Here is a 24,118-nt window from a genome sequence, read left to right on the forward strand (position 1 = left end):
GAGCCATAAAAGCCTGATGGATCTCAACAAAAAACACATATGTAAACTTTACTTTTTTAGATTTATTAAATTTTTTGTCTACAGTTTCAATAAACTCTCCGGTTTCTAAATATTAGAAATGTATGACTACAATTAATATATAAAAAAAAAAAAAAAAATTATATATATATATATATATATATATATATATATATATATATATATATATATATATATTTTTTTTTTTTTTAATATAAATAAAATTAATAATTTTTAAATAGGACTTATTTCACACGTCAAGCACTACAGGGTTAAAAAAATGAAGTTTTAATATTTTTTATCTAATACAATAACATTCATACACGTCACGTGATTTAAGTGTCTAAATACTTTGAGGCCGCTGTAGATCTGTGTGTGTGTGTGTGTGTGTGTGTGTCTCTACTAAAATCAAGAAAGAAACTAAAACTACAGTTGCAATGATGTGCACAAACAAACTCATCATTTATAAAATGACTACATTCATCAACAACTGAACCACAGCTGCTATTCATAACATTATACTGAACACTTCAGCAATCAAAATTATTTTCTTTAAACATCTTAAAATACACTTAAAACAAGATTAAGTTACTTGAGAATCAAACTGCATAAAATGACCTGCTTTCAGACACTCAATTGTAAGTGTTTTGCAACTGATTTTGTTGTAAAATAAGTTTTTAATTGGAAAACCTAAGGAAGATATGAGTTTTGCCCTGAAACAAAGGCTGAGAGTCTATTTTATCTTTTATCTTTATAACTTGGATATCTACAACTTGAATTAATTATTCAGTGAATTTGAAATGTCTGTTAAAAGTGTCTTCAAAGTGAAGAACAGATCTGTCCACCAATAAGCTTTGATTTCCTGAAGCTACATGACAGAGTCGCCTGAACGAGATACAGGAGTAACATTGATTTAGCACAGCACAGTTAAACACACACACACACACACAGTCAAACATGAACAAGATGTGATGAGTGTTCAGGCAAAACAGGGTCCAAGATGCAGCTCTCTGATTGGACGGTGCTGGAGGCAGAGGCGGAGCCAGCAGGCGTGCAGGGGGAGGGGCTCAGCATGCAGCCAATCAGTACACGGGCACGTTAAAGTAGTCATGTCGGGGCTAAAGGAGAAACACACAAACACACACTGATAATGGTGCAGGCAAACACACAACTGTGAGATGCAAAAGGACAGACGCGTGCAGGACAACAGACGACGAGCAAAACAACACAAGTGCTTCAACAAACCATCGACAGGCCACATAAACTCAACACACAGCAGCCGTGACGTGCGTTTACATGCACAACCTCACAGCGATTACTGATAAAAACGGGTTAGGACTAACTGACACTTAGGTTTTTAAGCATTACCACGTTTTCATGGTGCATCAGTCATTTTATTAAATATGAGCATGTTTATTTTTCATTTTACATCAATACTGATGGATGTGATATTAATAGCATTTTATTGCACATGTAAATGCACTTAATACACAAGTTGGTCAGACTTTCTATAATGGGATTGTTGTATTTTAAAGGGGTGGTTGACTGCTTTTTTTCTAGGTTTGATTGTGTTTATGGGGTGCAGTGTCACATGTCTTCATGCTTGTTTTTTTTTCATATGTATTTTACCTTTAGTCTACACTAATGTCGCCACTGTAATTTGAACGGCTGATTGACTTCCTGTTGAAAGCCACGCAACATGGCCCCGCCCCCTTTGTTGCATGTTCCCGGGGGCGGGGTTTATGTAAATTGCAGGGTTTGTGATGTCACCAACCCGGGAACAAGCTCATTGTAGTCCCTACCAGCCATAAACAGACTTTTCTTTAAAAGACAACATCTCCGTTTCCATTGAACAGTCAGTGTCGTAACATTACAGATATTGTTTATGCTCAAACAGCAACATTACACACTAAAGTTGAATTAATTAAATTAAAAGTAAAATCGCGATCAACCACCGCTTTAATTAGCCTGTCATAAGATTAAAATAAATTACAAGAGGTATGTTGTAGTGAAAGTACTGTAATTAATCTCAAATTCTGATTGCAATAAAAACTACAATTCAAAACTTCAATTTGAAAGAAAATAATGTTATGCATCAAATATGCATTAAATTGATTTTCAATGCAATACCTCAAATATTAATGAGCACAACTACATATAGAGAGAAAATTATTTCATATTAAAAATTATACAATTAATATTTATGACAAATATATAAATATTTTTACTAAATATGATCACTAACGTTGAAATGTTTGGGGTCAGTATGATTTTATTTTTATTATAAATCAAAAGTGACAGTAAAGACATTTATAATATTACAAAAGATTTCTATATAAAATAAATGCTGCTCTTTTGAACTTTTTATTTAGCAAAGAATCCTGAAAAATAAAATGTATATCAGTTCCACAAAATATTGTGCAGCACAACTGTTTTCAGCATTGCTAATAATCAGAAATGTCTATTGAGCTGCAAATCAGCATATTATTATGATTTCTGAAGATCATGTGACACTGAAGACTGGAGTAATGATGCTGAAAATTCAGATTGAAATCACAGAAATAAATTACATTTTACAATATATTACAAGAGAATATAGTTATTTTAAACCATAAAAATATTTCACTTTTTTTTTAATATATTTCTGACCAAATAAACAAAGTTCAGATGTTTATAAGTGAGTTTTTAATGGTGATTTTAGTACTGTGTCGGTCCTGAAGCAAAACCATATCTCTCTACATTAACACACAGGATGGGGAACAACAATATAACCATAAACTCAGAGCAGGAGGACCACAATGACACACAAAAACACGAGACAGGGCAGAATCACAAACCCGTCACACAAACACTCATAACAGCTACATTAAACGGACCATCTAGTGGTGTTTCTGCACTAACAACAGGAAAACCATTCTACACATGGAAGGAAACCCAGACCTGAAGCGCGTCGATCTGAACCGGTTTAATTCTGGAAGAGTCCAGAGGACTCGGCCGACATGTTCGGACTCAAAACACCTGCAGGACATTCACAAACACACAGAACGGAAAGAGTTCACTTTCCAGCAGCTAACAGTGTACGGATCCATCTCCAGATCCGTCTCACAGCTGCATCTACAGCGGCTCCCGCAGGTTTCTCATCAAAGACTGATTCAGACCAACTCCAGCACCTCGTCTGCGCTGTAATTAAGCCCAATGATCCGGCTTTGAGCTCTGAGTCCGTGAGGAATTTCTTCTGCTCTTTCAGGAATGTTCCAGAGTGACTTTCCCGGGTTGAGCTCTCATTAGACTGAACGAGGGATTTCAATTAAAACCCTCTCAGCAAACAGAGGGAGGCGTTTCAGGCTGCGGGGCGTCTGTTTGAAGTTTAAGACCTAAGCTTGAAATCGCTTTATTATTAATCCCACCCCCCCAAAAAATTTAACTGCACAAAAGTAAGGAACGGTAATCGGATTATTAAAACTAAATGTTGATATATGACATGTTGAGGTCATATATTACATGCAAATCAAAGGGAAAAATATTTGAAAATATCACAAAAAAAAAAATTTAAGACTATTAATTTTTTTGGAGTCTTTTATTAACTAACGAGAGCGATCCACCTGGGAAAGTAATTCCAGAGCAAAAGAAATCCTGTATTAAAACAATTTATTTATATATATATATATATATATGTAACTATAAAATATAAACAATGTAAATATCTGTTTATATATAAATTAAATAATTATAAAATTATTATATATAGCTATACATTTGAAATATAATATAATAATTAAAATTTCATTGAATTTAATTTATATTACATACTTGTGCTTATATATAATATTTCTATTAATTTTACTAAATTTTTATATATTTAGTTATATATATATATATATATATATATATATATATATTATTTATAACAAGTATGTTAAAATCTACTGAAAATAAAACTGTATTTGTACATGTCAGCACACACATACATTTGCATAAATATATAAGATATATATCAAATATATAATTTGCTTTTGAAAGGTTAGATGAGATGTACTCAACTGTATAAAAAGTGAATATGATGTGTAAATTCAACAAAAATTTAAACAAGAACCTCAGCAAAAGGCAGACAGCGAGGAAGAGAGAGATAGAGACGAGATAGAGAGAGAGAGAGAGAGATCACATCATACAACGCAAACCCCTCGCCGCATAATGCAATTTATTCTGATGCAGTGGGATATTTATGCAGCACCGAAGCCCCAAAATGAAAAGGAAGGCACTCATGTCTCATCCTCAGCTCACACGCACACAAATAATCACGTTCCTCCCGCTCCTGCGCTGACAGAGCAACGCAGCTCACTGCAGGCATGAAATGCAGTTAAAACATCACTTGTCATCCCGTGCTGGTTAGTTCCCATCGAGCATCATGTCAGAGGTCAACACACACATCAAGAGCATCTGTTTGTGGAGACGGGGTGCATGTTTTTAATGCAACTCATCTGCATGACATGCATGTATTCACAGAACAAGTTCAGTCATTTGCTGAATGTGTCATTATGATGCATGCCAATAACTGAAGGCATGACACAAATTACTATTACTGGCCCTTTAAGACTGATGCTGCAACCCAGTTTGCATAGTATACCAGATTAGGATTCACTTCCAAATATTTTATTATGAAGCAAAATATGCAGTTTTAAATATATGGATTAGTACTGAATGGATTACTACTAGTGCACTAATCATTGCAGTACAAACTGTGTACTATTTTATATAATACAATATGCAGTGACAAATTACATTGCATGCTCACTATTTAATTCTTATAAATAATGTAATTAATTAATTAATAATAATAATAACGTTATAAATAATGTTCTTAATTCTACACTGGATTTTATTTTATTTTATTATTTTTTTAACTTATTTATTTGGCAGTGTTTTGTCAACTATCCACCTGGAAAAACAATTTTATAACATTCCAAAAAGAACAAAAGAAACTTAAAAATAAATAAATTAATAAATAAATTAAAAATAAATACAACAAATATTAAACATTAAATTATATATTAATAATACTGATATTACTGATAATACCGAATATTGATAATTAAATGTAAACCGATAACTTCACCCCAATTTATTAATCATATAAGCTAAATTATGATTCACAATTATTTTTTAAAGCAAAAGCTGCAGTTATAAATATGGATTAGTTCAGAATGGATTACTAACTAGTTATTGCAAACTATGAATTATTATTTAATTATAATAAATAATTTTATTTTTAATGCTACACCGAAAAGAAGTGGTGTAGAAACAATTTTCACTCAAAAATTGCTAGTAAATATAGCAAATAACAGTCTAAAACATTATTTTCTTACTCTAATAATATTAGTTTTATTTATATCTTCGAAAAATAATTTTTAACATGTAGAGACAGAGTTGCTCGCTTTGGAAAAACAATTTTGTGTATTAAAACATGATTTTATTTCTTAGTACGCTGGAAGTGGAACCATCTTAATACAAACTCAAAAGTATATACTTCCACATACTTTTAGTCTGTGAACTGGGATGCAGCCTAAATCTTGTGACCAGGTCAAAGGTCAAGAGTTAAGCAGTTTAAACGTCCCCCTCATGTCACCACGTCTGCACCAATCAGAGCGAGCGAGAGCTTCATCATGCCCAATCAGAATTCAGCTCAAGCAAATCACACCATTTACCAATAGGCTGACAGGGTGGGTGGGACTCCACTCCCTTATAAGATCTCCTCATTGGCCAAACCTCCCCAGTCTTCAGTCTGGCTCTATGGACAGAAACACCAGCCAATCAAACAGCCCGATTCCACAAAATGACCCCAAATCCGTTTCACAGGAGGCCAGAATTTCTTGGAATCGGATTAAGATCAACTGAATGAGAATGTGGTTATGGTGACTGAAAAAGTCTATAAACCGCACTACATCTCAGACTGAAGGTAAATGTGTGCTTCAGAAAAACACTCCAGTTGCATAAACCGCTTAGACTAAGTATTACAACTCCGTAATCTCATTTTTTCTTGGTCATAACAAAAGACAATTTTATCCCAACTGCTAGTTGGTTGGAATAGTTAAGACAACATAATGGCTGCATTTGTGCAACTGACTGCAGAAAATAAACATGTCAACATGTCAAGTGATGAAATAAAATTATATTACAAATTTAAATGATATACACACACATGCCCCATGGTCATGGAAAATTGTTTCCATTACAATTTTCATGCACTTTCAACCCTTTTCTGCTAAACCAGTGTCAGTTTATGTGGGGCCCACACACTACTGATAAATTGTAAATAAAATTTCAATTTAAGTTTAAAGTTTTAGTATCAAGTATCTAAAATATTATTTTGTGGTTCATCTTTTAATTTTGTGTCCAAATGTGACACGCTTTCATATGAATCTCATGAAAGCGGGTCACATTTCACATTTATTTTAATAAATCAAATTAGATCTATATTGAATTTGATTTACTAAAATAAAATATGAAAATGTAAAATGCAATAATAACTAATATATATAAAGTAACAATGTTTTGTTTTGAGGTTTTTGTTTTGTTCTGCGTTTTTTTTTTTTTTTTTTTTTTATGGTTTTAGTTTTAGTTTTACGCAACTTAGATTTCCACAAAAATAAAAGTGCCACTTCATGCGCCTTTTGGAGATAAGTCATATTTTTGACGCAACAGTTCTTATGTGACCCTGGACCACAAAACCAGTCTTAAGTCGCTGGGGTATATTTGTAGCAATAGCCATAAATACATTGTATGGGTCAAAATTATAGATTTTTCTTTTATGCCAAAAATCATTAGGATCTTAAGTAAAGATCATGTTCCATGAAGATTTTTGTAAATTTCCTACCATAAATATCAAAACTTTAATTTTAATTAGTAATATGCATTGCTAAGAGCTTCATTTGGACAACTTTAAAGGCGATTTTCTCAATATTTAGATTTTTTTGGACCCTCAGATTCAAGATATTCAAATATTGCATCACGGCCAAATATTGTCGTATCCTAACAAACCATACATCAATAGAAAGCTTAGTTATTCAGCTTTCAGATGATGTATAAATCTCAATTTCAAAAAATTGACCCTTATGACTGGTTTTGTGGTCCAGGGTCACATATATAAATTTACACATAACATTTGTACATTTTAGAGGGAAAAAAGCTGGCTTGAGCTTAAATTCATAGGTCAAAATGCTGTACACATTAAACACTAATAATAAAGAGTACAAAAATAGTAGTTAAAAATCTTTTTTGACTAGTTTAATGAGTAAAAATATCTGTTTTCACTGATGATTTTCATTTATTTACTAAATGTATGAACAATACAGTCACAAACTGCTGAAACTAAGCAGAAGCTCATTAAAACCCAAAGCAGATATATTAAAAACATCAAACACAAATCTGACCTCAAATCAGCGGATGAAGGACAAACCCCAGTCGGGACTACGGCAGCCCCTGAGGCTCAAGCTGATAATGGTTTTGTATGCTATTTATGCACATTTGTTTATCTCGTACATAAATTCCTGCAGTTACTCAAACCATGATGCCAGTATGAAGATGCATAACTAGTTCAATAATTTTGCAGAGCTCTGTGGGTAAACGGCACATTTAGGTCACGTCTTGCTGCTAAAGCGTGGACAGCACAACACGTCTTTGTTCTCTCGTTCTCTTTGTCTGCCTGTAATTTGGCCCTCGGGACAAAGTCTGTCAGAATCGCAGTCAGAGATGATAAACCACAGCTCAGGTCTGCTTTCAAAGCTCCACAAACTTTGGTTTAACGATGGTGAATGAATGTTTCTATTTCTTCTAGTCTGTAACTAATGCCTAAATCAACCTGAATTACAAAAACAGCCAATCACATCATTCATTCATCTAAAAACCCTTATGCTGGGAAAATGTATGATAATATACAGGAACTAAACTGCTTGGATTCATTAGTAACTAAATGGGTGAATCTCACAAAACATGTCAAGAACATTCAATCAAAATAAGAAATAAGAATTCATATTTTACACAAAGAAAATGAGGAAATGAATGTCATAATGCAAAAACAAAATCTTAATTTAAAAAAATGAATGATTAAAATCTTAAAATTATAAATACTTATATTTTGTTTGAGTAAAAAAAAAAAACTTATATTTTGTTTGGTTTTGGGGTGAAATGTTGAAAAACTAATTATTTACACATAATATTTGTATTTTAAACTATATATTTTATAAAACACTTTTTTTTCCTTTTGATTTTGTAGGAAGATTACAGAGAAAAAAATATTTTATTTTGTTTGATCAAAAATCAAGTATGTTTTGGGTCATTAAGATTTTAAAATGTGATTATTTTCCTCAAACAATTTCCTTTATGTAAAATATTATTTCTTGTTTCATTCATTTGGTTTTGTGTTGAAATTTGACCCGTTTTCATGAGATTCACTCAATTATTCTATAGTTACTACTACTAACTCTAACCTTTTTATTTGAGAAGAATTCTACATGTCATCAACTTCCTGTTTAGATCAGATTAACTGTGGCGTCCAGAGGACGGATCGGAAGCTAACGACATGTAGAATAAAGTCACGTTGCACTGGGATCAGATTAAAGACTAGAGCTACAGGGAGACTGACCACTACGGTCAATAATCCATAAATCATACCTGGAAGCAGACGAATCTGAAAATCTAGATTCTGTAAATCAAAACAATTCAGTTGGGCAAAAGAAGGAAGGATACAGAAAGCAACAGAGAGAAGAAAGACATCAAATTCAGTGTGAAAATGTCTCTACAGCAGCACACCTGAAATAAAGCTGAAGTGCGTCATTTCTCCTTTAGAGGCAAGGAACTGCAAGCACAATTTATGTTGCCACGCTGTTGCTATGCAGTCGCTAAGGTCTTGAGTAGTTTTTAGCATGTTCTATGCAGTTGCTAAAGCAGCCTGGATAGTTGCAATTTTGGTTGCTAGGACATTCTGCTTGCTATCATTTTCTATGCAGTTGCCAGGATGTTTTGGGTGGTTGCTAGGGCATTGCTAGAATGTCCTGGCTGGCTGTCATGCCGTTGCTATGTGGCTACCAAGGTGCACTGAGTGTTTTTGTGTGTTGCTACAGTTCGTTTTGTTATAATATACCAAATGGTTACCAAGGTGTTGCTATGTGGATGCCAAGGTGTTTTTGAGTGTGTTGCTACAGTATGTGGTTGTTACAGTGTTCTGAATGGTTGTCAGGGTGTTGCTATGCAGTTCTAAGGCGACTGTTGGGAGTTCTGAGAGGTAAATGTGGTGCTTCTGTGCAGTTGTCAAGGTGTTTTGAGTGTGCTGCTACAGTATGTGGTTGCTCTAATGGTCTGGAAGGTTGCCAAGGTGTTGCTATGCAGTTACCAAGGTGTTTTAAGTGGTTTTGAGTGTGTTGTTACATTGTGTATTTGTTCTAATATTCTGGAAGGTTACCAAGGTGTTACTATTCCAATTCCAGGTGACTGTCAAGGTGTTTTGGGCATTTTTTAGAATGTTGCTACTAGGGCTGCCCCCTAATAGTTGACTAATCGTCAGTCGACCAAAATTTAGTCGCCGACTTCATCTCTTGAACCGAAAACTAAAAAGCACGGGTTTATCAAATTATTAAAATGTTAATGCAGCCTTCTTACTGTTTTTCTCTGACACATTCATAATCATTACTTCTGCCGGTGCGCTGTGGCAAGCTTTATGCGTGTGCTTGAGCGTTTATTAGGCTATGAAGGCAATTAAAGGCTCATTACAATGATTTAAATGGTTTATTAATAAACGTGCGATTAGTCAACTAATGATTCAAATGAACAATTACTAGTCGAGCAGAAAAATCCTTAGTCGAGGGCAGTCCTGGTTGCGATAGTAAGAGGCCGCTATAATGCTCTGAATGGTTGCTAGAGTGTTGCTATGAGGTTCTGAGGTGCCTGTTAAAATGTTCTGGGTGGTTCCTATAGTGTTGCTATGCGGTTGCTACAGTATTATGAGTGGTTGCCAGATTGATCTGTGATTGCCAAGGTGTTTTGAGTATGTTGTTGCTATAACAAATGGTTGCTAGGGTGATGCTATGCAGTTCTGAGGTGATTTTTAGAGTTCACTTAATGGTTACTGTGGCGTTGCTATGTGGTTACCAAGGAGATCAGAGAGGTTTTTAGTGCATTGAAATAGTAGGTGGTTGCTATAATGCACTGGACGGTTGCCAAATTGTTGCCATGTGGTTGTTTAGAATGTTTTTTAGTGTGCTGCTATGCGGTTGATACGGTGTTCTGGATGGTTGCTATGCGTTTCTGAGGCAACGGTTAGAGTGGTTGCTGTGTCAATGATATGTGGTTACCAAGGTGTTCTGGATGGTTGCCAGACTGGTTGCTAGGGCATTGCTATGTGGCTGCCAAGGTACCCCGAGTCTTATTTTTTTGTGTTGCTACAGTGTTCTGGACGGTTCCCAGAATGTTGCTCTGCAATTCTAAGGTGACTGATAGAGTGCTCTGAGTGGTTCCTATGGTGTTGCTATGTGGTTACTAGGGATCTGGGTGATTGCAAAAGTGTTACTAGGCAGTCGTTTGGACTTCAGATTAGATTTATAGCAACTCTGCACATTCAAATGGAATACGAGAAAACGCTGTAACCTTAAAAAAAAGACACACTTCAGCTTCAATCTGAAATCCCAGCGTCAGGACAGATATCCTGCAGATCTGCGTGTCTGTAAGACTCCATGAAGGCGAAGATGAAAAGATTGTGTTTGAAAGCTCAGTTCCTCTACACTGTAACGAACAAAGGAACGTTTTGTTTTGCAAGCGCCGGGCCGGCTGGGTAACACACACACAAGAGCTGTGTGTGTGTGTGTGCGCGCACCAATAACCAATGAGTCATTGTGAACCTGCAGCTCCTGAGGGATTTCTACTATTCAATTCAAAGTGAGAGGCCAAAAACACGATGTATGCTAACAGCCCTGTTGCTTTGCTGTGGCGGTAATAAACCTCAGTCCTCAAGAGGGCAAGAGACCCATTAAACCTGATATGTTATTATTCTATAGAAGCTAGATATAAAGAAGTCAACTGACTAATTAACTTCAACTATCTTGCTCAGCAAAGTGTTTCTGTCCCTGAAATTCTTTAAGGAAGCACAGGTGCCTCACCTCCTGCAGCAGATCTGCCTGCTCGATGGCTTTCAGGACGTTTTTCTTCGACGTCTCCTGAGCCTCGCCTCCCAGCAGGAACTCGTCCAGGATGAAATACGCCTTCTCGAAGTTAAAGATGATATCCAGCTCACAGACCTAAGTTTGCAAAGATCAATCACTGTTATCTGCAATCGCTTTCGTTTTTGGAGGCAACTAGTAACGTCAATTTATTTTCTGCCGCATGACTTACGCTGCCGAAGTATTTGTCGAGCAGCTCGACGTAGCGGTGGATGATCTCCAGTGTGATCAGTTCATTATCCTGGTCCTCAATGGCACAGCAGAAATACAGACTTGCGTATCTACAACATAAACACAACATTTGTTTTAGTGCACTGTCGCTAATTCAAACTGATTTGAATCAGTTGCTCTGAGTGGTTACCAAGGTGTTGCAAAGTGATTTCTGAGGTTGCTAATATATTCTGGATGGTTACCAAGGTGATGCTATGTGGTTGCCAAGGTGTTTGAGTGTTTTTAGTGTGTTGCTACTATACATTATTGTTATAATATTTTGTATGGTTTCCAAGGTGTTGCTATGCAGTGGAGTGGTCAAGGTGTTCGGAGTGGTTTTTAGTGTGTTGTTACAGTATGTGGATGCTAAAACATTCTGGATGGTTACCAAGGTGTTGCTATGCAGTTTCCAAGGTGTTCTGAATGGTTTTTTTTAGAGTGTTTTTTTTTTATGTGTTGCTACAGTATGTTTTTGTTATAATGTTTTGGCTGGTTGCCAAGGTGTTCTGAGTGTGTTGCTACAGTATGTGTTTCTTGTAATATTCTGGATGGTTGTCAAGGTGTTACTATGCGCTTGTCAAGATGTTCTAAATGGTTTTACACTTGTTCCAACCATATGTTGTTGTCAAGGTTGTCAAAACAATTAGATCAGACACTAGACTAAAACCAGCATGTGTATGTGTAACTGTATACATTTACAAATTGAACTGTATGGTTTAAAATGCCTTTAACTGCACATACATGCATTAGAAACTCAGTCTGACTTGTAGATATAGATGATTGGGAGAATAGGCATGTTTGTTGTATAAAGGTATAACAAAAAATGCATCGTACACGTTATTTATGAGAGAGACTATTTCTATTTTAGACAGACCATGAAAACAAAATGAAAAAGCTGTGGAGAAAGTAAAAAAAAAAATAAAAAAAAATAAAAAAAAAACAGACAGCTTTATTGATTATAACAGGAGTGATATTTTTGACGGAGTGCAACATGTTTCTCTGCAGCTCCCGAGGAAACTGCTCTCAGATCGACTTCTAAAGAACCGTAATGTCACATCTAATGATCTAGAACAAATTCAAGTGAGCTTTAGATAAATCCAAGCAAATACTTCAGGACTACAATGGTTATTTTCAGGAGAAATGAAGTCGTGTTAAAAACGTGATTTGACATTTGTGAATTAGTCTACACTTTTCAACCTCTCCATCAAACAGCATTATTATTCTTTCCGCCAACCATCAAACCACACACACTGGAGGATTGTGGGATATCACATCATGTGGACACATCTATAAAGGCAGGACAAATGAACAAAATTTACAAAAGTCTTAATTTGTGGATTATCTTCCAATGAATCGTCTAGTGTGTGTGTGTGTGTGTGTGTGTGTATAATAATAATAATAATGTATACTCTTCTTTGTATACTCCAGCTGACACTTCATTTATCTTCATTCTCTCAGACGGATCTCTGGCCAGCGGGAGCTGCTGAGCGAGCGTTTTTCTCTGTGATAATGTGCTGCTGTGATCAGCAGATGGGACGGTCATTCATTTAGTCTTCTGGACAGTCATCTTTCACTGAGCTTGTGTGTGAGACACAGACGGAATGAGAATGAATACAGCAAATACAACTTCTATTTTAAAATTCTGTGATATGAATATGCATATGTCTGCAAATGCACATATTATGTCAAGTTTATTTGCTACTAGCCATTTTAAAAATGCAAATGACATGAACAAGTACTAAAAATAAAAAAATATGCAAATGGCGTAGGCCTAAATGTAATAAAAATACTCAAACTGAGTGAATAACAAAATACAAAAAAAAAAAAAAAAAAATACAATTTAGTAAATGTATGATTGTAAAAAATAAAAATCTGCAAATGGGGTGACAAAGTAAATTAAATAAGCCAATGGAGTGAAAAAAATACAATAAAAATATGCAAATGGAGTACAAGTAATAAAATAAAATAAAAAATGAAAATGCAAATAGAATGAATGCAAATTGAGTGCCAAAAATAAAATAAAAATATGCGAATGGAGCAAACAAGAAATAAAATAAAATATTTTGCAAATGAAGTTAACAGTAGTTAAGCAAGTGACAAGTGACTAAGATTTGATTCTAACAAAAATATGAAACCACAAACCTCATAAATGTTGTACATCTAGTACAACTTTGTTTCCACACAAACTAATATATAAACCTGTACACACTGACTGTCAGAAATTGCATGAACCAGCCAGGATGGAGCATGTCCTTTTGTAATACTGTACAACATGCATCAGAATAAGCACTGACAGGCGTTCCATCCAAACACACGCTGCTGCTGCTGCTGCTTAGCAATGCTAATGCTCTGTTTGGACAGAGCTGACAGAGACAGACTGTATGGCTGTTAAGAGCGGGCGGCTGGGGTCAGAGGTCAAACGAGGCGAGCTGTGAGGGAATCAATCTGGAACAGAATCAAAGCATGAAGAACCAGAGGAACTGATGTAGACACAAGGTCAGGTTCATTATTACAGCCCACAGTCTGTTCATCTGTCTAGACTCTCTTTCTGATGCAGTTTCAGTTTAGTGTGTTTTACTGGCATAACAAAGAACTCCATCTGTACTGCTGAAGTGTGTGCAGCCTATATTAAATAGTGTAAAATGGGTCATTTACAAGAAAATAAAAATATGCAACTAGAGTGTACAAGTAGTAAAATACAATTAAATTAAACAATATTCAAATGGAGAGAATGTCCAACAAAATAAAAAATAAAAAATGCAAATCTATCTATCTATCTATCTATCTATATATATATATATATATATATAAAAAATACACACACACACAAATGGGGAACTGAATACAACAAGACAAAATAAATTGTGCAAATGGAGTGCATAAGTAATAAAATAAAAAAAATATGTATTTACATTAAAAAAAAAAATTCAAAGTTTTCACCCCCGGTTCTTAATGCATGGTTTTTCCTTCTGGAGTGTCGCTGAGCATTTGAACTTTCTGTAATAGTTGCATACAAGTCCCTCAGTTGTCCTCAGTGTGAAAAAGATGGATCACAAAATCATACAGTCATTGTTGGAAAGGGTTCAAATACACAAAAATGCTGGAAAACCAAAGAATTTGTGGGAGCTGAAGGGATTTTTCTGAAGAACAGCAGCCAGTTTAACTGTTCAGGACAGACAAGGGACTCGTGAACAACTATCACTAAACAAAAAAACACAGCTGTGGATCATTCAGGTAACAACACAATGTTAAGAATCAAGGGGATGCAAACTTTTGAATGGGGTCATTTTTATAAATTCAACTATTTTCTCTTGTGGACTATATGTAAACATCTTTTATGTGAAATGACTTATTCTGGGCAGTACTAAATAAACAATAACATGCATTTTATATGATCCCTCTTATTTTGATAAAACTAAAACATTACGTCTGAATTTATACATGCAAATACATTTAAAATTATGAAATCTTACTTACAGGTTGTGGCCCAACAACTGCTGCCTCTGGTTTTAAAGTTGGACCTGCTCCATGTTTTAGTAATAGTTTCTGTGTGAATCCGGCATTGAACTCGTGTAGATTCTGGAAGCTGTCTTCCGTAAAATGCGCAGCACAGAGAGCTAAATTAGGATTGTAATTGTCAGGAATATAATCAAACATAAATTCTAACCATTGTTGACGAACTACAGCGTCCGTAGGAAGCCTGAACACAGAAGACCTGACAGCTGGGTGAAAATAACACTGTTTCGACGGCATGACTACAACTCTCCACTATAACTCTTCCTCTTCAACAAAGCCACAGAACATGGCCTTGCCCCCTTTTTTGCATGTTCCGGAGGGAGGGGTTGATGCAAATTTATGGGTTTGTTACGTATGCAACCCGGGAAGTATCTCGTTGTAGTCCCATATGAGTCGTTTTTGTAGGCATTAAACTTCCTGATCTTTAAAAGACGATATCTCCGCTTACATTGAACTTTCAGCGCAGCAACTTTGCAGATACTGTTCATGCACCAACAGCAACATTACACACTACTTAAAAAGAAAAAAGTGAAAAAAACTGCATGTTTGTTTATCTGAATATATACACAGGGATTCCACTGTAAAACTGATTCATAAAGCAAACCTTTTCTTTTTCAACTCTAAAAAAAGCTATAAGGTATCTTGAGAAACAGCCTTTGGGTTTGTGTTGATCTATAGTCTTTATAATTTAATTGTGCAAATGGTGCACATGCTGACGCGCAATGATGTAAGTGCTGGTGTGTGATTGTGTATTCCTGCGTTCACTCTGACCCTGTAGTGTTCAGAAGAATCTCGACTCGACCTCTCACGAAACAAAGACGAGTGGGAACGTGAGGACAGACGCCCTTCAGCACACTCCAACAGAAACACAGCAAACGTGTGCCGCATACATTACATTCACTCATCATACTCAATACGAATCATAACCGCACACGCTGCTCATTTCAGACGCACCAGAAAACACAATAACAACATCATACACTGCTAAATCAATTAAGCCAATGTTCAGATGCATCCCGCTCGTTCTCAGAAGCTGACACACACACAATCCAATACAAACACACACACACACAATAATATCACGAAACACTAAGGTATTAAAGTTTTGCGTGTGTGTGTGTGTGTCGACCTGCAACACCATAGCAACCACCCAGAATACTGAATACAGAATGAAAACAAACATAACACTCCAAGTGAAATAGAGATAAACTCCATTACAAAAAAACAGTACTGGACCATGAAAATGTACTGTGTTTTTTAAATATAAATACATCTTAATAATTCATGTTAGTTCAATGTGTACATTAACAATCTAATAATGAACAATACTTCTACAGCATTTATTAACTGTAGATCTGAGTTCATGTATGTCATTGTCAATAACCTCAAAAGACTCTTATTTTAAAGTGTTACTATTTCACATAAACCCAAACAGTCTTTTAAAGATAGCCATCTTTAAATATCTAACGCCCCCGACAGACAAAACAGAGAAGGTTACTTTAGGTACGAAAAAGTCCCAGCTTTCAAATTGTGTCATTTTTAAAGAAATTCAAAGCGTAAATACCATTTTGTGGCTCTTTGAATGGATCGTGACAGATCGCTGTAGCACGTGAACCGATCATCTCTTCCTCTTTACTAGTTATAGCACCAAATAAACATGAATGAACAACAGAAGGTGTCTTGTTTCAGCCACGGAAAGATGTCAATACACACCATTTTTTCAAGTTCCAGTCCACTCTCCTGTCTGGTTTGCTTGTCGGACAAAAATGGCGGATTCTGTGTTATGATTGGTCAGATCGCCTGTCAATCAAACTCCCTGCAAAGGGTCAATTGACAAAACTGATCAATCAGCCTATCTCTACTGGAAATAATAACTCAGAACACCCTAGCAACTGCATATCAGCATATTAAAAACTCTTAACACCTTATCAACCATTTAGAAATGCTCTGGCAATCATTCTTAGCACCCTTTCATGTAGTAGTCAGTTTTGCATGTGCAAACATTCACATTTTCTATAGGAAACATACCAGGTATATAAGATGTATATAAAACACTGCAGTGCCAGTAACAGGTTGGGTGTGTGTGTGTGTGTGTGTGTGTGGTCTCAGGTCAGTGTGTATGTACCCCCTCCTCTGCTGCCATGGAAACAGCATCATCTCAACACTCCCATCCAAGTGAACGATCACAAACTCACAGGAGAAGAACACAGAAACACAAACTACTAGGGCTGTAACGGTTCACAAAATCTACTTCAAAATTATGCTCATAATGTTTTGTAATATTTCATAGTGAAAAATAAATGAGAAGAAACATATTTCGTGTTAAACAGGTTGTTTTTGAAAGTCGGTGCTTGAAATCAAAGCTTTTTATTTCATTGATTTATATTGATGACTGAAGTGTTAATATTTGAATCATAGGACTATAATTTATTGAATAATAGACCCGTTTTAAAATATCTTTTTTAAAACATTTTAATTGAGGAGTAAATATATAGCCTAATCTTGTGTTATCCTCGCAGCACGACAGTTATTTGGTAATTACTGCGGGGCAATTTAATAGTAATTTTATTTTAATAATAAAAGTAAGTTAAAAATAATAATAATAGGCCTAATAAAAATAAGATGTAACAAGCTAGTTATCAAGTTTCACGATGAAGTAAACAGTCCCTCAGAGAGCGGCTCGGAAGAGCTAATTAACATTTAAAGGGAAAAAATTATATTTCACACACTTTAAGCTGTTTTATTTTCCAAATGTAGTAGGTTTAGTCCAACGAAGCGAATTGTTCGTTTTGTAATGGACAAACTACACATGCTGTTCAGTCCTGAAAAACTGCACATCAACTGCAGTCCAGAGACGGAAACATCAGATTCCTCAGCTAATTACCATCCTAATTCCACCATCATTTTGTGCCTATAAACTAGCTCCAAGTGCGTGAACATTTTAATCATTTGAAACAATAACAGCATCTCTTTCTAAACCTTTTTGAAAAAACACTTTGAACACTATGTTGGACTTTACACTTTGAAATCGGTTTTCAAAAGCGTGTATTTTCAGGCTCACAAAATGCCACTGTTGTAAATGAACGACCAAAACATTGTTTTCAGCTAAAAACAGAAAACCTTTTCAGTGTCGCATAAACATACTATTAACGTTTTTGTTAAATATTTTGAATTTGATTTTACTTTTTATATTTTGTTTTCATTTGAATTTTAATACATGTTTTAGGAATTCTGTTCTAGTTCTATTTAGTTTTTATTAAGGTTTAGTTTATTTAGCTTTAGTTATTTGTTTAAAGCAATCAAGCGATGATTTTTAATGATTTTCGTTTACAGTAATAACCCTGTTTATTCATAACTCATCTCTGCAAGTTATTTTTTTAATTCATAAAATCAAGTCCTACATGTTTTTCTCACTGCATATCAAATTTTACTATGAAATGTCAAATGACAGAAGTAAAATGGGCCGTCAATGCCATTTCATGTTGACTTGCATACTGAAATCATTCTAACAGCAATCTAGTGACAAGTAGCTCTACTTCAACTGAAGCCCAGCTTTAGCTAATAATTAAAGCCAATCAGCAATGAGAGTTTTCCACAGCATGGATAAATCAGTAGCCATGATGTTAATTCATTAACCTCTTTCTAGGCCCAAAAAAATAGTAATTAAATAAAACAAACATCATTCCCAACTCAGAAAACACAGGATTTTTAAGTCCCACACTATGCTCTTCACTGGTTATTACAGTTAACTAAGAGAAAATAAGTTTTCCTAAAATAAGTAAGAATAAATAAAATAAATGTTAACATAAATAAATACAATTATTTTATTTCAACAACTTATTTACTTTAAGTTTAAATTCTAAAATAACTAAAACTGAGGAAAAAAAAAAAATGTATAAAAATTACATAGACAAATTTAACAAAATCTCATAAAAATGATTATAACACAATAAAATTACTAAAACCTTAATCTAAATAAATGGGAAATATATAATAAAAACTAATTCAAAATATTAATAAAAACTACAGTAATATTCATACGCTGCTAAACTTTTTGTGTGGTGTCCAGATTTCTTATTATTTTGCAAGTTTCTTTGTGCAACGTCTCAAATTTTTGATCCATATGATCAAGAAAGAGATGGTGGATGAACAGTAACTACGTCAACATTTGTCTCAGTGGAAATGAAGTGCCTGTTGAGAGCATTGCTCTGGGATAGACGACAGGCCACTCGATCACTCAAAAACAGGTTAAGGTTGTGTGTTTTCATCAGTTAGACAGTAAACAAAGCAAACCCTTAAAGCTGCCGATGAGCTCCTGCCGATCTACTGACCTTTTATACACGATTTTCAGGTCCCTCCACTCCAGGAAGCTGCACATCTTGGGTTTGCGGGCCAGAACGGTCTGCACCAGCTCCCGCGTGATCTTCTTCTTCTCCTTATCGGACAGAGGAACGTACCATTTCTGCAGACGGAGCTTCCCCTGTCTGCTGAACAACAGCATGAACTGCATCTGAGGACGACAGCAAGAGAGATGGAGGTGAGATGAACCAAGAACAGGAACGGAGATCTGACGCATGCACTCCATACATAATGTCCCATGATAAATATATATATATATATATATATATATATATATATATATATATATATATATATATATATATATATATATATATATATATGTGTGTGTGTGTGTGTGTGTGTGTGTGTGTGTGTGCGTACATAAAATCACTCAGTATCAAATGTATTCAGTGGCACAGAATCATGCAAATTAATATAGCATCAAATCATGAAAAACTCAATACATCAGGGATATCTATTGTGAAATTAAAAAAAAAAAAAAAAAAAAAACATGTAAAAAGGCACATATTTAATTATATATATTTTCACATTTTACTATTTTCAATTTAATGTTTATATAATGCCATACATGGAATAAAAACCATAAAAAAAATTATCTTCACTTGAAATGTAAATATTATATATACACACACATCAATGCATCTGACATCTATTCTTAAATACAAAAAAAGTAAAAAGGCACATATTTAAAGATGTTTGTTTACATTTTACTATTTTATCTAACAATTTAATATTTATAAAATAGCATACAGAATTAAAACCATAAAAATTTACTTGTCTTACTATAAAATATTGTTGAAATAGTTTTCATTTAGTTGAAGTACTACAATAACTAAAAAGAAATAAAAACTAGGCCTATAGGCATATTTAACAAACAAAAATAAATAAATAAATAAATAACACAATGACAAACACACATCAAAATTACTAAAACTTTCAAATTAAATGAAAATGGAAAATATAAAAATCATGATAAACTCTCTCTCGCTCATATATATTATATATTGAGAGATGTATTTCACATTTTATGTTTATATAACAGAACAAAATATTTTTTATGAATAATACAAATTATTGTATTATTGATATTTAATTCAATATTTAATATATTTAATTAATAAGATTGTTATAATTATCATCATCATCATTGTTGTTGTTGTAATAATAATATACTGTAAAAAATAATAATAATAATAAAAAGCATGTCATACGGATATATAGATTATCATTATAACCAAACAGGTACATTTTTATATTTAGTTACATACATACATTATTACTATTATTATTATCATCATCACTATTATACTATAAAAATGCATGTCGTACGGATAATATAATGATATAGATTACAATTAATTTGTTGAACTTAAAGGCCAGTTCATTTGCACAGGGCTGGGTTTTAATCATACAAATATTAGCATCATAAATTAATTCAAAGACCAAATGCACAAAACTTACTGCAGATTTTGCGTTTTACACATTTGATTGCAATAGGGCTAATTAACGCATTTGCTTAAACTAATAAGCATGTGATCTCCGATGCACGCTGCTGTTTACACTTCTAGTCACGCGACGCGTTTACAACCTTTTTCGGAAAAGAAATGATGAAACAACACACGACGTACCTTTATGAAGAGGTCAGTTTGTAAATGAGAGATGAATTCACATGAGTTCTGGATTCACAGTGATTCGCGTCTGTCTCAGCTCCAGTCTTGTGTACAATAGGTGCTAAACAGCGTCAGCTGAGAAATCTTCACTCATTGGACGGAGGGTTCGCCCGGGGAGTTTCATTGGTGGACGGAAGACCGTTATTCCCGCCCACTCAGGAACGCAGGCAGCTGATTGGAGGATGCTTGCGCCAGTCACCGCTAGAGTCACACCCCCCGTCAGTGTTGTTGGAAGGGTGATTGTCAAACGATTTAAAAGGAAATACACATCAGAGGATCACGTACAGCGTCAAATATAAAAGCGTTAGTTCTTTCTGTATCTGGTAATAAACATTGTCTATAATGGCCTAATTGCTTTGCGACAAACAACCCCTTATTCACATAATTAGTCTTTTATTGGCAACAGTTGTGAATGTTATTAATGCACAAACAAAAAATGCACTCCGTGTACAATAATTTTGGATGCTACGTTTTTGAAAATCAGATTAAATAGCTCAACATCATTAATGATAGACTAGCAGTGGATTAAACTGATGTTTTCCAAACTAAATTAGCAATCTGAACAGTTAGGAAATAACTACATAACGGTACTTCTTAATATGCCGATTTTATATAAAACTGTATATATTTTATTCTTTCCTTTTATTATCGCGTTTACTATCGATTCTTGGTAATAAAGCCCTTTCTGAAATGTCGGGGCAAGTTGTCACGTGCGTTTCAGATGCTTACAATTTATTAATTACAACATCTGTTGGACAATTACTTGAGCGTAAACAAAGACGCTTCCTTAAAATCCTTGATAATGATTTAAAACAAACACAGGCTGTTTATATCAAGTTTACTGATGTTACAACACCACCTAGTGACAAACGTCGATATGGACACTTCTCAGAGATTGTGACCGCTATGCTGCCATAATTAACATCGCATACAAGTTTTCACTTTTATATTAAGAACGAAAATTTACATGCATAATATTTTTGGCCTACCCTGGTATTAAACTACAAAAATACTAGCAAACATAATTGGGATGGACTTCTAACGGATTCTGAGGGTCATTTGTCCCGCAAAAGATGTTTTTATTATTATTTTTTAATCATCTAAATTACCCTGTTATTTGGGGGTGGGGGCAAAGCTGACATGTTTTTTATGGTCTTCCAGCATGTGAAAAATTCGTAATGTTAAAATAGGTTAAGCTGCTTATTTTAAAAAAATAAAATAATTTTTTTTTTTAAAGTCAGTATCAGACTGTTAATAAAAGCAACTTTTCTTCATTCTTAAGGAAAGACACAGTAGGCTAAAAGGCATTCAAAACGATACACGCTCAGAAAGAGAATTAAATTAAGTAAAAATGGAAAAGATAAAACACCCGGCCTCCCGTGGTACTCTTTGCACAAATTAGTTCACCTGCTAAATACGTCAGCAGATCCTAATTAATTATAGCGCAAGTAGGTTATATGGCATGAGAGAAGCAGGTAGGCTAAATGTTCAAGACTTCAGACACCGTCTGACCAGTTGTACAGAATTCATGGTGACCTTTCCTTTAGAGACTGCTCCACTGCAAAGAACATGAATTATTGAAACACGTATTAAAAGCTGTTATTTTTAAGTACAGGGTGCTGTTGCCAAGCGACTCCTGGTTCCCGCCACCGCTGAGCGCAGTTTAAAAAGCGCCGGCTGCGAGTTGCGTAGCAACACAGGACGCGAAAACTTTGGAGACCGTTAATACAAATTGGCCTGAACCTCAAAGCGGTTTTTAAATTACGCTGCACTAAGTGAAACAAAATGTCATAGCGTTTTTAAAAACGGAATCTCTTTATTCATCATTTACATGTCTAAAAGTGCAGCATTTAAATCTCAGCCGTCAGGAGCTTTTTGGCGGCGGTGTGGAGCTCTCGCTGGGTGATGACGCCTCGCCGGTTGAACTTGGAGAGCCGCGCGGCCTCGGCGCCCATCTGCGCATGCGCGTCGGACAGGTGCCGCATCAAAGCCACGGTGTCACTCACTTCACTCAGCTCCTTAAACAAGAAAAAGTCACTTTAAAACGCGAAACTGTCGTGTGAAGTTAGTTCAAAAGAGAAAAAAATTGTTTGCGTTAACATACCTTCTCGATCTTGTAAATGTAAGCTGAATACGCCTCGGTGCTCCGTTTGCGCGTCCAGCCGGTTCTCCTGGACGTCTTCAGGGATCTCGGTCTCCGGTCAGATGAGGTTTTCATGATCGCTGCTGTTCACTTCGCAGTTACAGCGACTGAGCTGATAAACAAGCGTCTGGACACTCCTTTATTGTGTCTCAGCTCAGCACAGGTGAAACATTTCAGTCTTAATTAGCCTAATTATTTACCTAATTAAGACATTCACGCAAACTAAAGGTCCATTCAGTCACACTGTGATGATAAATCATAGTTTTCATAATAAACGAATAGTCTTGCGTTTATTTGTTCACGTTAGGAACATTAGCATATATTAAATTATTTGTTTTCACTATGTAGACCTAACGTTATATATCACATTTGGTCTCTTTCTTTCTAGTTTAGTTTAGTTATTTTTCCCCCTTCTTTTTTAAATAAAAGCATTTACCCCCGGTTTCACAGACAAGGCTTAGGCCTAGTCCCAGACTAAAATGTAAATCTGAGCCGTTTCAACTGAAAGAAACTTGCACTTAAAATACACTGATAAAAATGATTTTGTGGTGAAGTAAATACTACAGAAAAACAAATGTAATTTCTACAATAAATTATTTAGTTCAGGCAAGAATTTAAATAGAGTAATTTCAATATTAGTACTCAATTTAAGCTTGTAGAATTTAAAGTTTGAACTTATAAGTATATTTTACTTGTTATTTTTACAAATATTGTTTAAGTAAATATCAACATCATGATCCCTTTGTTCCCATCATGCACTTGGGCAAGAATAATTAATAAGGTAATTTTTTGCTGTTTTCGAGATGTATTTACACTGTTTTGTGGTTGCTTTAGTTGTTAGGTTAAGTAACTTGCTGTTTTGTGACATCTGGAGTTCATTTTTTACTCAAAATGACCCATTCACACTCAAACACTATTCACTGATTGTCACCGTCATTGTGTATCATGTGCCAAGTATTGATGTCTCTGTGTTCATTCAGTTAATAACTATATTG

The 24,118-nt window shown here is 34.8% G+C and overlaps 2 protein-coding genes and 1 long non-coding RNA gene across 6 annotated transcripts; all 3 read right to left on the reverse strand.

Annotated features, from left to right (window-relative positions):
• Positions 1 to 261: 261 nt before the first annotated feature.
• On the reverse strand, positions 262 to 21,098 carry LOC131531792 (AP-1 complex subunit sigma-2). 4 transcript variants are annotated; one of them, XM_058762845.1, is made up of 6 exons: positions 20,939 to 21,098; positions 19,280 to 19,458; positions 11,395 to 11,503; positions 11,163 to 11,300; positions 5,721 to 5,803; positions 1,143 to 3,036 (listed from the first exon to the last, which is right to left on the reverse strand). In XM_058762845.1, the coding sequence occupies exons 2-5, from the start codon at positions 19,456 to 19,458 to the stop codon at positions 5,756 to 5,758; spliced, it is 474 nt and encodes a 157-aa protein (XP_058618828.1). In that variant the 5' UTR covers positions 20,939 to 21,098; the 3' UTR covers positions 1,143 to 3,036; positions 5,721 to 5,755. The 4 variants fall into 4 exon arrangements, with proteins under 4 accessions (XP_058618830.1, XP_058618828.1, XP_058618832.1 ...); XM_058762849.1 differs by lacking the exon at positions 20,939 to 21,098 and adding an exon at positions 12,842 to 13,010 and having other exon boundaries at positions 19,280 to 19,408; XM_058762847.1 differs by lacking the exons at positions 1,143 to 3,036; positions 5,721 to 5,803 and adding an exon at positions 262 to 1,136.
• LOC131531794 (uncharacterized) lies at positions 13,018 to 16,677 on the reverse strand. The gene is made up of 3 exons (XR_009268787.1): positions 16,662 to 16,677; positions 14,910 to 15,022; positions 13,018 to 13,877 (listed from the first exon to the last, which is right to left on the reverse strand). It is a non-coding gene; the product is annotated as an uncharacterized LOC131531794 (long non-coding RNA).
• A 1,663-nt stretch (positions 21,099 to 22,761) lies between the features above and the next one.
• Positions 22,762 to 23,245, reverse strand: LOC131532062 (histone H2B.1, sperm-like). Its single transcript, XM_058763402.1, has 2 exons — positions 23,085 to 23,245; positions 22,762 to 22,998 (listed from the first exon to the last, which is right to left on the reverse strand). The coding sequence occupies exons 1-2, from the start codon at positions 23,196 to 23,198 to the stop codon at positions 22,831 to 22,833; spliced, it is 282 nt and encodes a 93-aa protein (XP_058619385.1). The 5' UTR covers positions 23,199 to 23,245; the 3' UTR covers positions 22,762 to 22,830.
• Positions 23,246 to 24,118: the final 873 nt, after the last annotated feature.

The sequence above is a fragment of the Onychostoma macrolepis genome, chromosome 23 (assembly GCF_012432095.1).
Source record: "Onychostoma macrolepis isolate SWU-2019 chromosome 23, ASM1243209v1, whole genome shotgun sequence".
Lineage (NCBI taxonomy): Eukaryota > Metazoa > Chordata > Actinopteri > Cypriniformes > Cyprinidae > Onychostoma > Onychostoma macrolepis.

Coding starts and splice junctions, on each gene's coding strand:
- LOC131531792 (XM_058762845.1), bottom strand. CDS start 19,458: ATGCAGTTCATGCTGTTGTTCAGCAGACAGGGGAAGCTCCGTCTGCAG. Junction 11,504..19,279: donor CTGAAAATCGTGTATAAAAG/GTCAGTAGATCG, acceptor TTTATGTTGTAG/ATACGCAAGTCTGTATTTCT. Junction 5,804..11,162: donor AGGCAGATCTGCTGCAGGAG/GTGAGGCACCTG, acceptor TTCTGTCCATAG/AGCCAGACTGAAGACTGGGG.
- LOC131532062 (XM_058763402.1), bottom strand. CDS start 23,198: ATGAAAACCTCATCTGACCGGAGACCGAGATCCCTGAAGACGTCCAGG. Junction 22,999..23,084: donor ACATTTACAAGATCGAGAAG/GTATGTTAACGC, acceptor TTCTTGTTTAAG/GAGCTGAGTGAAGTGAGTGA.